General features: G+C 42.1%; 2 protein-coding genes across 6 annotated transcripts in view; one reads left to right on the top strand and one right to left on the bottom strand.

Moving 5' to 3' along the window:
• Positions 1 to 13910, bottom strand: part of Alg11 (ALG11 alpha-1,2-mannosyltransferase) — a 392778-nt gene that overhangs the window by 61032 nt on the left and 317836 nt on the right. The window contains exon 5 of one of the 5 annotated variants that reach the window (XM_067788973.1): positions 2786 to 2921. The exons of the other annotated variants lie outside the window; for them this stretch is intronic. Coding sequence (XP_067645074.1) covers positions 2840 to 2921 — 82 coding nt within the window. The 3' untranslated portion in view covers positions 2786 to 2839. Of the gene's footprint in view, positions 1 to 2785; positions 2922 to 13910 lie in introns of those variants that run through there. 5 annotated transcript variants of the gene reach the window in all.
• Positions 1 to 13910, top strand: part of LOC137252862 (uncharacterized) — a 631431-nt gene that overhangs the window by 539205 nt on the left and 78316 nt on the right. The gene's annotated exons all lie outside the window — the stretch shown is intronic.

Genomic DNA, 13910 nt, shown 5'->3' with positions numbered 1-13910 from the left:
CGATGATTGCCTACTTTTGGCATTATCTCAGATATATACATGTGTTTGTGCGTTTCTCTCCGCTGCTTGTATGGACATATGTGTAGACATAATGATTGATTTGCTTATGTACATACAAGTGTGGCAGCTTGCTTTATTGTTGTTGTGGCTTTATTTACTTAGTATCAGATTAGTGATGTGAGTATCACTTAGTGTCACTAATATTCGTCACAACACTGATCACCTCCTCTTCTACGGATATCCACCTTTCGGTTGAAATCTGCCCATTGGGGACGCTGCAATCTATTAGTGCCACAGTCAGGGACTGCTTCGCAACTTCGCTCATCTTCTTCAAGGTGAAAACCGGAGTCTTATGTCTTAATGTTATCTCCCTTTAGCTTATTAACACTGCCTTTACTTCTCAAGCCATTCTTGTCTTCCTCTTCCTGTATTACAGCTTTTGGCGTTCATGGCTTTCCAGTGCTTATATTTCTCTCTTCGATCTGCTTTTGCAGATTTTGAGGTTTGGTTCCTGTCATTCCGGCTAATTCGCCTCCTGGTTCTTGGAATGGCGCCTTTTTGAGTTCATCTTGGTCGTACGACTACCTGCCCACAAGGCGGGCTCAGCGGTCTAATGTTAAAAATTGGAATAAAAACCGTCCGCCACAACATCGCCCCTTGCTGTGGTAAGCCCATCATTACTTCCCGAGGCGGACCGGTATCGGGAAGACTCCGTTCAAATACAGCCGAATATATCCCCTGGCTGCAAATCGTTCAATAGGCACGGTCCGCATAACACCCTGGATTAGGGGGTTGGCAGTTCTTGGTCACCGACATCTCGCCGCCCTCCTATGAAGCGAAACGGCGTAGATGCAGGCCCTAACCCGCTCAGCCCCATAGTCGGGCGCTATGGAGTTCGGCTAAGCCGTCACCCCAACGACAAGGTGCCTGCTTTAGTGAGGGGCCGCAAACATTAAAACAGTTAGAACGTTTTTTTGGGTTTGACCGGCTACTTCAGAAAGTTTATTCCGAACTATGCAATAATTTCGAAACCATTATCTGACTTAACTAAAAACAATGTAAAGTTTTGCATGGGTGCTAGAGAAGAGGCTGCGGTTAATATTTTAAAGAAGTTACTTACAGAAAATCCGGTGCTGACTATTTTCAATCAATTGTAAGAAACGGAGGTGCACACGTATGCTTCTATTGAAGGATTTGGTGCAGTGTTGCTGCAGAAATCACCAGACGACAACCAGTTACATTCTGTATATTTTATGAGTAAAAAGCAACAGAAGCGCTATATATAGAATATACTAGCTACGAATTGGAATTTTTGGCAGTATTTATTTACTAGGAATATGTACATTTAAAATTAGTTACCGACTGTAATGCTTTTGCAAAACCGCTGTAAAAAAGAGTTTGTGTACCAAAGTGGCACGTTGGGTTCTTTTTCTAGAAAATTACGCAGTTGAACATCGTGCTGGCACACGTATGAAGCACGTTGATGCTCTAAACAAACACCCTGTTGTGAATATAGTTGTAGACAGTACCTGTATTCGTATTAAAGAAGCACAAGATCGAGACGAAAAGATTAAAGCTATAAAACAATTTTCCTATTTTTCTTAAAAATGACAAGTTAGTCAAAGACGTTGAGTTGTTGGTAATTCCCAAATCAAAGACAAATCATAGGCAACGCACATAACAGAGGTCATTTTGCAGCGAAGAAGACTAAAGAGTTAAAATCCAAGACGTTCTACATACCATGTTCAGATGAAAAAATACAAGAGTATATAGCTTGCTGCATCCCATTATAATAACTAATAGTAAGAGGGGAAAACAAGAGGGGTTTTTACATCCGTTACAAAAAGCATACGTACCATATCGACTTTTTAGGCCCGTTAGAGTCGGCACACAAGAACTACAAGCACATCTTGTCAGTAATTGATTCTTTTACAAAATTTGCTGGTTATGTCCGACGAAGTCTACCTCGTCGAATGAAGTAATACTGCGGCTTAGCAATCAAAGTACGAATTTTGGTAACCCAGCATAAATTATTTCAGATAGAGGATCTGCTTTCAACTCTCAAGATTTTGTCAAATATTGCGACGATGGAGGAATAAAGTCGGTTAAGACAACGACAGGCCTACCACGAGTGATGTGTCCAACTTTTAAATACATGTTTAGAAAGGATCGTAATCGTGATCTATTATCTACTTGCCACGGAAATACAAGTTGCACAACATTTATTGAGCACTTTTTTTGTATAAATTACTTACTTATTTACTTAAATGGCGCTTATCCGCTTTTCGCTGGTCTTACTGGTAATTTGTTACACCAAGGGAATTTAAATCGTTGGAATCAGGTGGAAACCTGGTCGTTTCAGCGTAGTGGGGTTGCCTTCTTCATATGCTTCCATAGGCGTGTTCCTATAATAACACCTTCGGGGTCGGATCATCATCTTTCAATCGTAAGTATAGCATGGCCTGGCCAGTTTAAACGTCGTTAACATAATTAATATCTGGCGGCCGCCTTGTGTCGAGTCACGAAGTATGTATAAAATTAAATGAAGCCTAATGGTACCCAAGCGGTATGTACATATTTGGAACGTCCGTTCGGCCAATTTGACCACAAAAAGTATGGTAGATTATCTTATAGAATTTAATGACTTACTAATATGCTAAAGTTCATCATAAATAAACATTGAAATTTTGAATTTTTTTGTTTTTGTTTATGGGTTATGGCGCTGAAATGTAAAGCAAAATGGTTTATCATATTATAGGATCTTTGGTTTAAATAAAAGCTATAGTACAATGAATTTAAGGCCTTTATTAAACTAATGTTTTGTTTGGCTTACAACTGTTTAAGTGGTATTAAATAATTGAGTAACAGCGCGAAGAAAATTGATGTCGAATTCCTCCTCCGTAAACCTTTCCACAGACGATCTGGAATAGTTAATATTTGAATTTTTTTAAGCCTTATTTAATACATGGGCATTCCCTGAGTACAGATGACATGTCTGTGAACTTCTTTATAATAATCTTTGATTTAGTCGTCTGTTCATCTTTTACATTCCACATTCACACAACAGCTTAATGAAATAATTAGGCAAGCTTTGTACATTAAAGCCTTTATAGAATTTAATCTTACATACAATATACAAACTCCTAATTATCTCATTATTGCACGTGCATCAAAGGATAATATAGCTTTTTCAAAAACAGACACATACATATTTGGTGCAACATCTGTGAGAAGTTGCGCATGCAATTATTTTGATTGTCTCAATTGTTAAACAGGAGCTGCGCACAGATGTTCGCTTAATGAAGCAAGTGGCAGTGTGTGAAAATGAAAACTTAATTATTTCATTGAAGAAAATTGTGATTCGTATTTCTAAACATTTTCCATGATATAAGAATATTAAGGTAAATTGATTCGTATATTTTTGACGGAAACAGAAACATTACAACGTCCCTTGCCACATTGGTTTAATTGAAAAAAGGGAATTTTAATAAATTTTTGTGGGAGTTTTACTTCTTTGTTGCACAAAACTTAAAACAATAGCAAAACCGTCCTTTTCCGGGTTATTGTTGTATTAAGAATGTTTCGCCCATTCCATGGGTGCGACCACTCACAAATTGTCATTAAAGCTCTCTAACGGAAGTCCAAGGAAACTGGGGCAGACCATTGGTGTTAGAGGCGTAGGTTCCACCTTACAATGGATGATTGGTGTCATGTGGGGACACATTACGTATGTCGGGGTTGATTCTGGATAAGTAAGAGTTTAACCTGTTACACTATCCAGAACGAAATGGGGGAGGGTGACTCGTGTATCCCTTCGTAGTGTTCTTTCTTCTTCTGCACGAGTAGGATATTGTATATTGATAACAGAGTTCACTCGGCACGTCCTGGCAACAGAGTGTAGATTTTGCCTAGGGCCTCCCTCTGCTTGACCGGATTAAACGGCTGTGTTTGCATGTGCCGGATCTCATCATAGTGCATATAGGGATGCTCCCTTAACCCTATTGGAGGCGGTGCTAGATCAAGCAGTTGTTTGCTAGGGTGTCCCGGTTTGTTTGCTGCTTGTTCAGCAATTCGTTGTGGTCATTAATGTTGAGCTCTTTGGCCTCACTATATACGAGATGTGCAGGGGTCATAAGAAGAGCAGCATTTTGACAGGCCTGCAGCCTTTTCCAGTATGTGTTTTTAAGACCAGGCGACCAAACTGGTAATGCGTAGAACATGAGTGGCCGGCCAATTGCTTTGTACGTGGTAAGATTCTTTATCTTTTTCCCCAAGTGCTACCGGCAAGCGAATTGAGGACTTTGTTGGGGAGTTGTATTTTAGATATAATTTCGGTGGTATGCGCCTTTAATGTGAGCGTATTATCGAACGTTACCATCGACGTAAACGTACAATATTTGCGTCCACTGTTCCTTCCACGTCGTAACCAGAGTGGCCGTGGCTTTTGTCGGTGATAATGCCAGTTTGCGCGAGGTGAAGAAACTAGAAAAACTGGGGAGATAGCTGTTTATTTTAGGAACTAATTCATCTATAGAAATGCGAGGTCCCGTTGCCAATAGGTGCGACCGATCAAAAATTGTCATCAATATCCTCTAACGGGAGTCCAAGGAAAAATGCTGTTTCAATAGGGGTGGACCATAATGTGTGGGGTGTTAGAGGCTTTAGTTCCAGATTATGGTTGGTGTCATGTGGGGATACATTGCAAGCAGGGCATACATTTTGTATGTCGGGGTTGATTCTGGATAGGTAAGAGTTTAACCTGTTACAGTATCCAGAACGAAGTTCAGCTAGAGTGACTAGCGTTTCCCTGGGGAATGTGCGTTCCTCTTTTGCAAGTTTTGGGTACAGTTCTTTGAGTACTGGATTCACCGGGCAATTCCTGGCATAAAGGTCCGACGCCTGTTTGTGGAGTTCACTGAGGACCTGCTGTGTTTCTTTTTTGCTTCATACGGCTGAGTTCTCAGTTGCCGTATTTCCTCATAATGCTTACGGAGATGACTCCTTAAGCCCCTGGGCGGTGTTGGCTCATCAATCAGATGTCTGTTGGAATGCCCAGGTTTCTGGGTATTCAACAGGAACTGTTTGTTTAGCATCTCATTTCTCTCCCTGATGGGGAGTATTCTCGCCTCATTATGTAGATGGTGTCCTGGGGACGTAAGAAGACAGCACGTGGCGGTTCTGAGCGCAGTATTTTGGCAGGCCTGTAACTTCTTCCAGTGGGCAGTTTTTAGGCTTGGCGACCATATAGGGGACGCGTAGTACGCAAACGGCTGGCCAATTGCTTTGTATGTGGTAATGAGCGTTTCTTTGTCTTTTCCCCAAGTACTGCCAGCAAGGGATTTGAGGATTTTATTACGGCTCTGGATTTTCGGAACAGTTGCGGCTGCGTGCTCACCAAAATGTAGATCCTGATCAAACGTCACACCCAAGATTTTGGGGTGTAGGACAGTCAGTAGCGTAGTGCCATCGACGTGGATGTTCAAAATGGTCGACATTGTGTGGACCCTCCAGGTCTTGCAGTAACGTGCCATGGTTGACCGTATCAAAAGCTTTTGATAGGTCTAGCGCTACGAGTACTGTTCTATGGTGGTGGTTTTGATTTAAACCGCAATTTATCTGGGTGCTGATGGCATTTAGCACGGTGGTAGTGCTATGGAGTTGTCCGAAGCCATGCTGATGGCAGGCTAGCTGCAAATTTGCTTTGAAGTAGGGCAGCAAAATGGCTTCAAGCGTCTTGGCTACTGGCGATAGGAGGAATATCGGGCGATATGACTCTCCTATGTTAGCTGGTTTCCCAGGCTTTAGCAGCGGGACCACCTTGGCCATTTTCCATTTTTCGGGTATGACAAAGGTGGAAAGAGACAAGCTGAAGGCATGTGCTAAATATTTGAAACCCTCTTACCCTAGGCTTTTAAGTATCGGCATGGCTATGCCGTCTGGGCCCACTGATTTGGATGGTTTAGCATGACCGATGGCATCCTCAACCACTTTGGCAATGATGATAATTGGTGACGCGCTGAACTAATGTTTATGTGCGTGTCTGTTGGCCCTCCGTCTATTTTTGTCTACCGTAGAATGCATTATATATTGTCGGCAGAAGGCGATCGCGCATTTTTTCGAATCCGACAGCACTTTGTCGCCAAAGGCGATGGAGACTTTGTCATTGTGCCTAGACGGATTCGATAGGGTCTTTACAGTGGACCAAAGTTTACCTACACCGGCAAAGAGGTTACAACCGCTTAGGTGCTCCTCCCATTTCGCCCGCTTGTGTTCATCCACAAGCAATCTGATGCTTTGGTTTATATCCCTTATTTGGGGGTCGCCGGGATCGAGCTGTCTTATAAGGTCACGTTCTCTCGCTAAACTTGCGGCCTCTGCCGGGAAGTGGGGCCGAATTTCGGGAATTCTACCGGCGGGAATGAAACGAGCCGAGGCGGATTCAATGACCTTGAGGAAAGCACGCTCCCCTTGGCGGGCATCAGTTGGGATAGGGAGGGCAGCAAAGCGGTTGTCTGTAAAGGATTTGTATTCGTCCCAATTTCCTTTTTTGAAGTTAATGAAAGTGCGTTTTTCTGCGACGAGTAAGTCGGCGGAACGCTCGAGCGAAATAAGTATAGGCAGGTGGATGCGCCCACGATTGAAATATCCGGCGAACTGTGACAGCTTCCTACCATACGTGTGGGGGTGTCTCCGTTTATTGTGCAGAACGTTGTTTCTTCTACTGTCCACCCACAAGTTTGAATGCCATAGATCGTGATGGGCATTGAAATCGCCTAAGATAATGCGATTGTTTCCAGTGAGTACGGCGCTGATATCAGGGCGGTATCCACTGGGGCAACAGGTGACAGGAGGGATGTAGATGTTGATGATTTCTAGGTTTGCATCGCCCGACCGGACAGATAATCCTTGTTGTTCTAAGACACTGTCCCTGCGGTCGATGTCGGGATCAAATATATGATATTGCACAGTGTGGTGTATGATAAACGCGCTAAGGTGCAGACTACGGGACGTCCACTCGCCCTCATAAATTGAAGTGCTGCTTCTTATCTTATCCTGAGAATGAATGAAAAAGTTTTAGTCAACGGAACCGAATGGCTGAATCGTCAGAGTATCGCATTGTCCACAACGAATATGGAAAGATACTGCTGACGTCAATGAGATGACTGACGATATGAAACAATATCATGAAGTTGCGGATGAGTATCTGGGAGGTTTGTAATACGAAAACCCGTCCCGCCAATTTGTAGGAAAAATAGGAGCACGGCCTTACATTTATTAAAAAAAAAATGACTTAACAGAATTTTATTTTGAATAGCTCTGGCTATTCCTGGAAACGTTTGGACAAACATGAAATACTCTCAGCCGCATGATCAAACCCGACAGCCATTGTTCTGAATTTCTCCATCTACACACCTTCCTCCCCTCTGTCAAACCCTATTCCTTTCTTATTTCCTCGCCCCTCTGCATTTTCTAGTTTACATTATTCGGCTCATTCAATCTTCCCAAACCCTTTCATTATTTCGTAGATCATCCCGCTTTTCCTCTTACTCATTCATTTCATTTCAATTCTATCTCTCACCATTACCCTTAATTTTAGTCATATTCTTTATCTTCCTGTTAACCCTCTTTTTACTAATTTGTCTCGAACCTTTACCCTTGTTCTTACTTTTACTCTCATTCTCCATCTTCCTCTTGTTCTTTTTACTTTTCCGACTTGCCTCCAAATTCCTCCACTCTCTCTCTTCCCACTTCCTCTGTTTTTCTTCTCTCGTTTTCATGTTCCCGTTTCCAATGTGGAGATATATCGAGTTTCATTCTTTTCCGCATATTACATTGCTAAGATAGTAAAAAAGTTGTAAAATGGCACCAAGAACTTTCACTTCCTACTACTTCGAAATTCATGGCCGGATTATGAGGGCCGTGAAATTCTTGTTGTTATACTACTGAGATCATCTGTCTGGTTTTATGAAATGCTCTGCTAGCATGAAATGTCATCATTTCAACTAAAGTCAAACGGGTGATATGGCTGCCTACGTCAAAGAATGATTTTACCTCGTCTACTTATACCATGTAAAAGCTATAATATCAGCCGGCAGTTGGATGATTTAATTTCGAACTTTTCTCCATATCAGTACGATTTCATTACTTCCTGTCATTAAATACTGATTTACATACAGTTCAGCAAAAGGAATAAACAAATATGATCCCTTTCATGATCACAAACTTAAAATGATTTTTTAATCCCTTTTTCGAATCAGTTTCTGATTACATTTTAAGTTTCCATAAAAATGAAAAACAAGAATAATTCAAATTTGTTTACCTTTAGTGATCTAAAACTGAGAATCACATTTTGGAATAATTTTTTAATTTTATACTTGTTAAAATTATACTTCTCATTTTTATTCATATCTAGACATTTTTTCAATCATAAAATTCAAATAAATTATTGAAGACTAGAAATAATGTAAATGCTGCTCTAACCATAGATGTGAAACCGGAATACGGAAGCTGTTTGAGCCGTCAAAACTTGATGTTGTTATATTAAAACAATCATTTGAAACATGGTAAAATTATGACTTTTCCTTGGGCTTCTTAAAACGCCTTCAATCGTTATCATAATTTAAGATGTTGATGATCAAAGATGACGTTGGATGTTGTAGTCGTGTGCGTATATCGGTTAAGTAAGTTATTGCCTATTATCTGCGATTCAATAGCTCACTCCCGGATGCTTTCATCGCCTGACTAATAATAGTATCGAATTATCTATGCAATTGTTGTCGATTAAACTTGAATTTACATTTTATTATACACTTCTCTACCGATATTTGCTAAGATAGTATATTTTGAAAACGTTGATTATTTTAAGATGGCATCAGTACAGTTAGTTTCGTTAATGTATAGAATTTAGCGAAGCATCACAAATACATATGTATTCCACAAATTTAATTAAATTTTGTAACGAACGTTCCAAGGCATCAAACGAAGAGTAAGTTTTTTAGTTTTGCCAAACCCCTTTCTTTTATTATACCGTATTTTATCTTATAGATATTAACACTTTGCTGTACACAATATACATAAATGTGAATAAATGGCATGAGGTGAAAGACACTTTTTATGAACAATTAGAACGCACATACGAGCGCTGCCCCCGTCATGATATAAAAGTCGTGCTTGGCGACTTTAACGCCAGGGTGGGCAAAGAAGGTGTTTTTGGCCCTACAGTCGGAAAGTTCAGCCTACACAATGAAACTTCTCCTAACGGACTGAGGCTGATTGACTTTGCCGGTGCTCGAAACATGGTCATATCAAGCACGAGGTTCATGCATAAAAAGATACATCAAGCTACATGGCTGTCTCCTGATCGAAATACTCGCAATCAGATCGATCACGTTGTGATAGACGGACGGCATGCCTCCAGTGTTTTAGATGTGCGAACGATCCGAGGACCTAACATCGATTCGGACCATTATCTCGTTGCAGCCAAAATACGCACCCGCCTCAACGCGGCTAAAAACAAGGAACAAAAAACACAAGGAAAGCTAGACGTCGAAAAGCTTCAATCACAACAGACTGCCAATGATTTCGCAACTCGACTCTCACACCTGCTCTCTGAGGGCACAACTCATCCTGAAGGAATACAGGAGCAGTGGGAGCATATCTCCAAAGCACTTCATACTGCCGCCGAGGAAAAAATTGGTTACCGGCGGCCACGAAAAAACAACTGGTATGATGAAGAATGCCGCGTTGCAACCGAAAGAAAAGACGCTGCCTACAGGGCTACGTTAAAAGCGAGCGCGACAAGAGGAGTGTGTGAACGCTATCGTGAGTTGAAAAGGGAAGCGAGACGCCTTTTCAGGAAGAAAAAAGCAGAAGCAGAAAGGCGTGAGTGCGAGGAGCTTGAGCTGCTAGCCACCAGGAATAACGCCCGAAAATTCTACCAAAAAATACGGCGACAGACGGAAGGTTTTAAGACCGGGGCAAACTCCTGTAGGAATGAAAACGGCGACCTTGTAACTGATGTCCAGAGAGTGCTTAGATTATGGAGGGAACACTTCTCTGCTCTCCTAAATGGAGGCAGCAATTCACCGCGCAGAGATGAAGAACCCGATCCCGCAATCGATGATGATGGAATATATGTCCCCCCGCCCGATTATGACGAAGTTAGAATAGCAATAACCAGATTGAAAAACAACAAGGCCGTGGGCGCTGATGGATTGCCTGCGGAGCTATTCAAGTTCGGCGGCGAGGAGTTGGTAAGGCGCATGCAGCAGCTTCTTAGCAAAATATGGGCGGACGAAAGCATGCCCGACGGTTGGAATCTAAGTGTTCTTGGCCCAGTCCACAAGAAGGGGGATACTGCAAAATGCACCAACTATCGTGGAATCAGCCTTCTTAATATCGCATATAAGGTCCTTTCAAGTGTATTGTGCGAAAGATTGAAGCCCACCGTGAACCGGCTGATTGGACCTTATCAGTGCGGCTTCAGACCTGGTAAATCTACCATCGACCAGATTTTCACAATGCGCCAAATCTTGGAAAAAACCCGTGAAAAGAGAATCGACACACATCACCTCTTCGTCGACTTTAAAGCCGCCTTCGACAGCACGAAAAGGAGCTGCCTATATGCCGCTATGTCTGAATTTGGTTTCCCCGCAAAACTTATACGGCTGTGCAAAATGACGTTGAGCAACACCATCAGCTCAGTCAGAATTGGGAAGGACCTCGCCGAGCCGTTCGAAACTAAACGAGGTTTCAGACAGGGTGACCCCCTATCGTGCGATTTCTTTAATTTGATGCTGGAGAAAATTATACTAGCTGCAGAACTTAACCGCACTGGAACAATATACTATAAAAGCGTGCAATTACTGGCATATGCTGATGACATTGATATCATCGGCCTAAACACCCGCGCTGTTAGTTCTGCTTACTCCAAGCTGGAAAAAGAAGCGGTAAAGATGGGTTTGATGGTGAATGAGGACAAAACGAAGTACCTGCTGTCATCGAGCAAAGAGTCAGCGCATATGCGCCTTGGCAACCACGCTACTGTTGGCAGCCATAATTTCGAAATAGTAAAAGACTTCGTTTATTTGGGAACCAGCATCAATACTAGCAACAACATCAGCACTGAAATCCAGCGAAGAATCAATCTTGCCAATAAATGCTACTTTGGACTAGGTAGGCAATTGAAAAGTAAAGTCCTCTCTCGGCGAACGAAAATCATACTCTACAAGTCACTTATCGTACCCGTCCTGCTATATGGGGCAGAAGCATGGACCATGACAACAGCAGATGAAGCGGCTTTGGGAGTGTTCGAGAGAAAAGTTCTTCGAAAGATTTATGGACCTCTACGCGTTGGCGATGGCGAGTACCGAAGAAGATTTAATGATGAGCTGTACGAGCTATACGCAGACATCAACATAGTCCAGCGAATTAAAACGCAGCGGCTGCGCTGGCTAGGCCATGTTATGCGAATGAAAGATGATGCTCCGGCCAAGAAAGTGTTTCTATCGGAACCCGCCTATGGAAGCAGAGGTAGAGGGCGGCCCCCACTCCGTTGGAAGGACCAGGTGGAAAACGATTTAAACTCCCTTGGTGTGACCAATTGGCGCCGGTTGGCGGAGCGAAGGAGCGACTGGCGCGCCTTGTTGGACGGCCATAACCGTTTAGACGGTTAAGCGCCAATTAAGTAAGTAAGTAAGAATAAATGACATGTTGTGATATGCGTTGTTTTACTTTCGTTCGCTCGTTATTCCTGCCGTAACATTTTTCAATATTATTCACGCAATATAACCTGCACATACGAAGAAACAAATGGGTCGCTACAATTTTCGAAGACCGAAAACGAATATGCCTATCGAATTGGGAATTAATCTAATGGATACTTCACAAGGAAGCACCGAGATGGAATCTGCCGGCGAAGGAGAGATGAATTCAACACCCACCAAAGCAGATAAGTGTATACGTGAGTTAAAAAACAAATCAGAGATTTACAGCGCTCATTAACAGCGTCTGAGGAAGAAAATCTAGATTTGAAGCGGCCGCCGTGGTGTGATGGTAGCGTGCTCCGCCTACCACACCAAAGATTCTGGGTTCAGGCCCCGGAAAAAGCAACATCAAAAACTTTAGAAAAAAGTTTTTTCAATTAGAAGACATTTTTCAAAGCGGGGTAACCCTCGGCAGTGTTTGGCAAGCACTCCGAGAGTATTTCTGCCATGAAAAGATCTCAGTGAAAACTCGTCTGCCTTGCAGATGCCGTTCGGAGTCGGCATTAAACAAGTAGGTCCCATCCCGCCAATTTCTAGAAAAAAAAAAAATAGGAGCACGACGCAAATTGGAAAAGAAACTCGGCCTTAGATCTCTTCGGAGGTTATCGCGCCTTATATTTATTTATTTATTTAATTGCTTTACAGTAAAAAATTAGTACAATAAGTTTTAATTCTGCCGACGCAGCCTTTACCAACACCCATTTTACTAATACACCATCTGCCTACGTCAACACTGCCGACGTTACCTCTACCAGCACTCTTTGTGCTAATGCGACATCTGCCTTCGTCAACACTGCCGACATTACCTCTGCCAGCACTCGTTGTGCTAATATAGCCTCTGCCCATGTCAACTCTGTCGACGTTGCCTCTGCCCACCCTGACTATACCAACGCCGCTGCTGGCAACGCAGCGGCAGTAGACATAAACACACAATTTCCTTATACAGCCTCTGTTAACACAATTTGTGCCAGCATAGTTAGCTCTAATGCCACCTTGCCAACGTCACCAATACCAACGTTCTTTCTACTAGCCGTAACGTCACCAACGCTACCTCAACTATTGGTAACTTCTCAAATGTAACTCTTAACACTAATGTTATTTTCGCCAATCACAATAGTTACCAACCTTCGAATGTTGCATGTTCAGTATTACCACCAAATTGCATCAGCCACACCAAGACTATAAATCCTAGGAGCGTTCATTCTGCTAACCAGAATCATTTTCAAAACGTTTCAAGCAATGGCTATATAGCAGCTACCAATAATTCACCAAATGTTTATGGATTTTACCCACCGTTCGCCTCCAGCCATATTACAACACGCTTACCTGGATCGCAATCGAACCAGCTTGTACAATCAACAACTACGCCACAGCCATATATGTGACCCGGCCTATGAGAAGGTGGCTTATGACGCAAAAAAAAACAGAAAACTACTAAGAAACTGAAGAAATGCATTATTTATCTTTAACAACTGTTTCTCGCAATTTCTGTTTTGAGTCATAAGCCACCTTTCCATATGCCGGGTCACATATACGAAAACTTTTGGACTTACCAGAATTTAGTGGATCGCCGGAAGAATGGCCAATGTTCTTTGCAGCATTGAAAGAAACGACAGCCATGAATATGTACACTAGACTGGGTTGGTCCCCATACAAAAAAAAAAAGTTGCTAATGTCCGCCCCTAAATTTAAAGATTATGTTGAGACGGTTTCGGAAAACAAATTTTTATTATTATTATTTTTTTTTGATCCTTCGAAAAGCAGCCGAAAAGGTTTTTTCGTTGTAACTTGGTTGTTTGACGTCCGATTTTTAAAATTAATATGTCATTATTTTGGCCTTGAAAAGCTTCACATTTCCTTTTAATGTCCTTTTAAGCTATGAAGTCGTTTTCACATGATTACGTCAGATAACAAAGCAAATTGAAAAAACAAAAATGTGGTCGCGGTCCGCTGTTTTCCCTTATTTGAAGGGCTGAATTCTTTTTTTGCGAAATTTGGTATAACAGCTGTTACACGAGGTGAAAAGTCAGACTCTGACTTCTGACTACAGTCAGACTCTGACTTCTGACTTTTCACCTCGTATAACAGCTGTTATACTAAATTTCTCAAAAAAAGAATTCAGACCTTCCAATAAGGAAAAAGAGC

The sequence above is a fragment of the Eurosta solidaginis genome, chromosome 5 (assembly GCF_040869045.1).
Source record: "Eurosta solidaginis isolate ZX-2024a chromosome 5, ASM4086904v1, whole genome shotgun sequence".
NCBI lineage: Eukaryota > Metazoa > Arthropoda > Insecta > Diptera > Tephritidae > Eurosta > Eurosta solidaginis.
The sequence above is the reverse complement of the archived record's forward strand: the minus strand, read 5'-3'. Positions and strand labels throughout refer to the sequence as shown.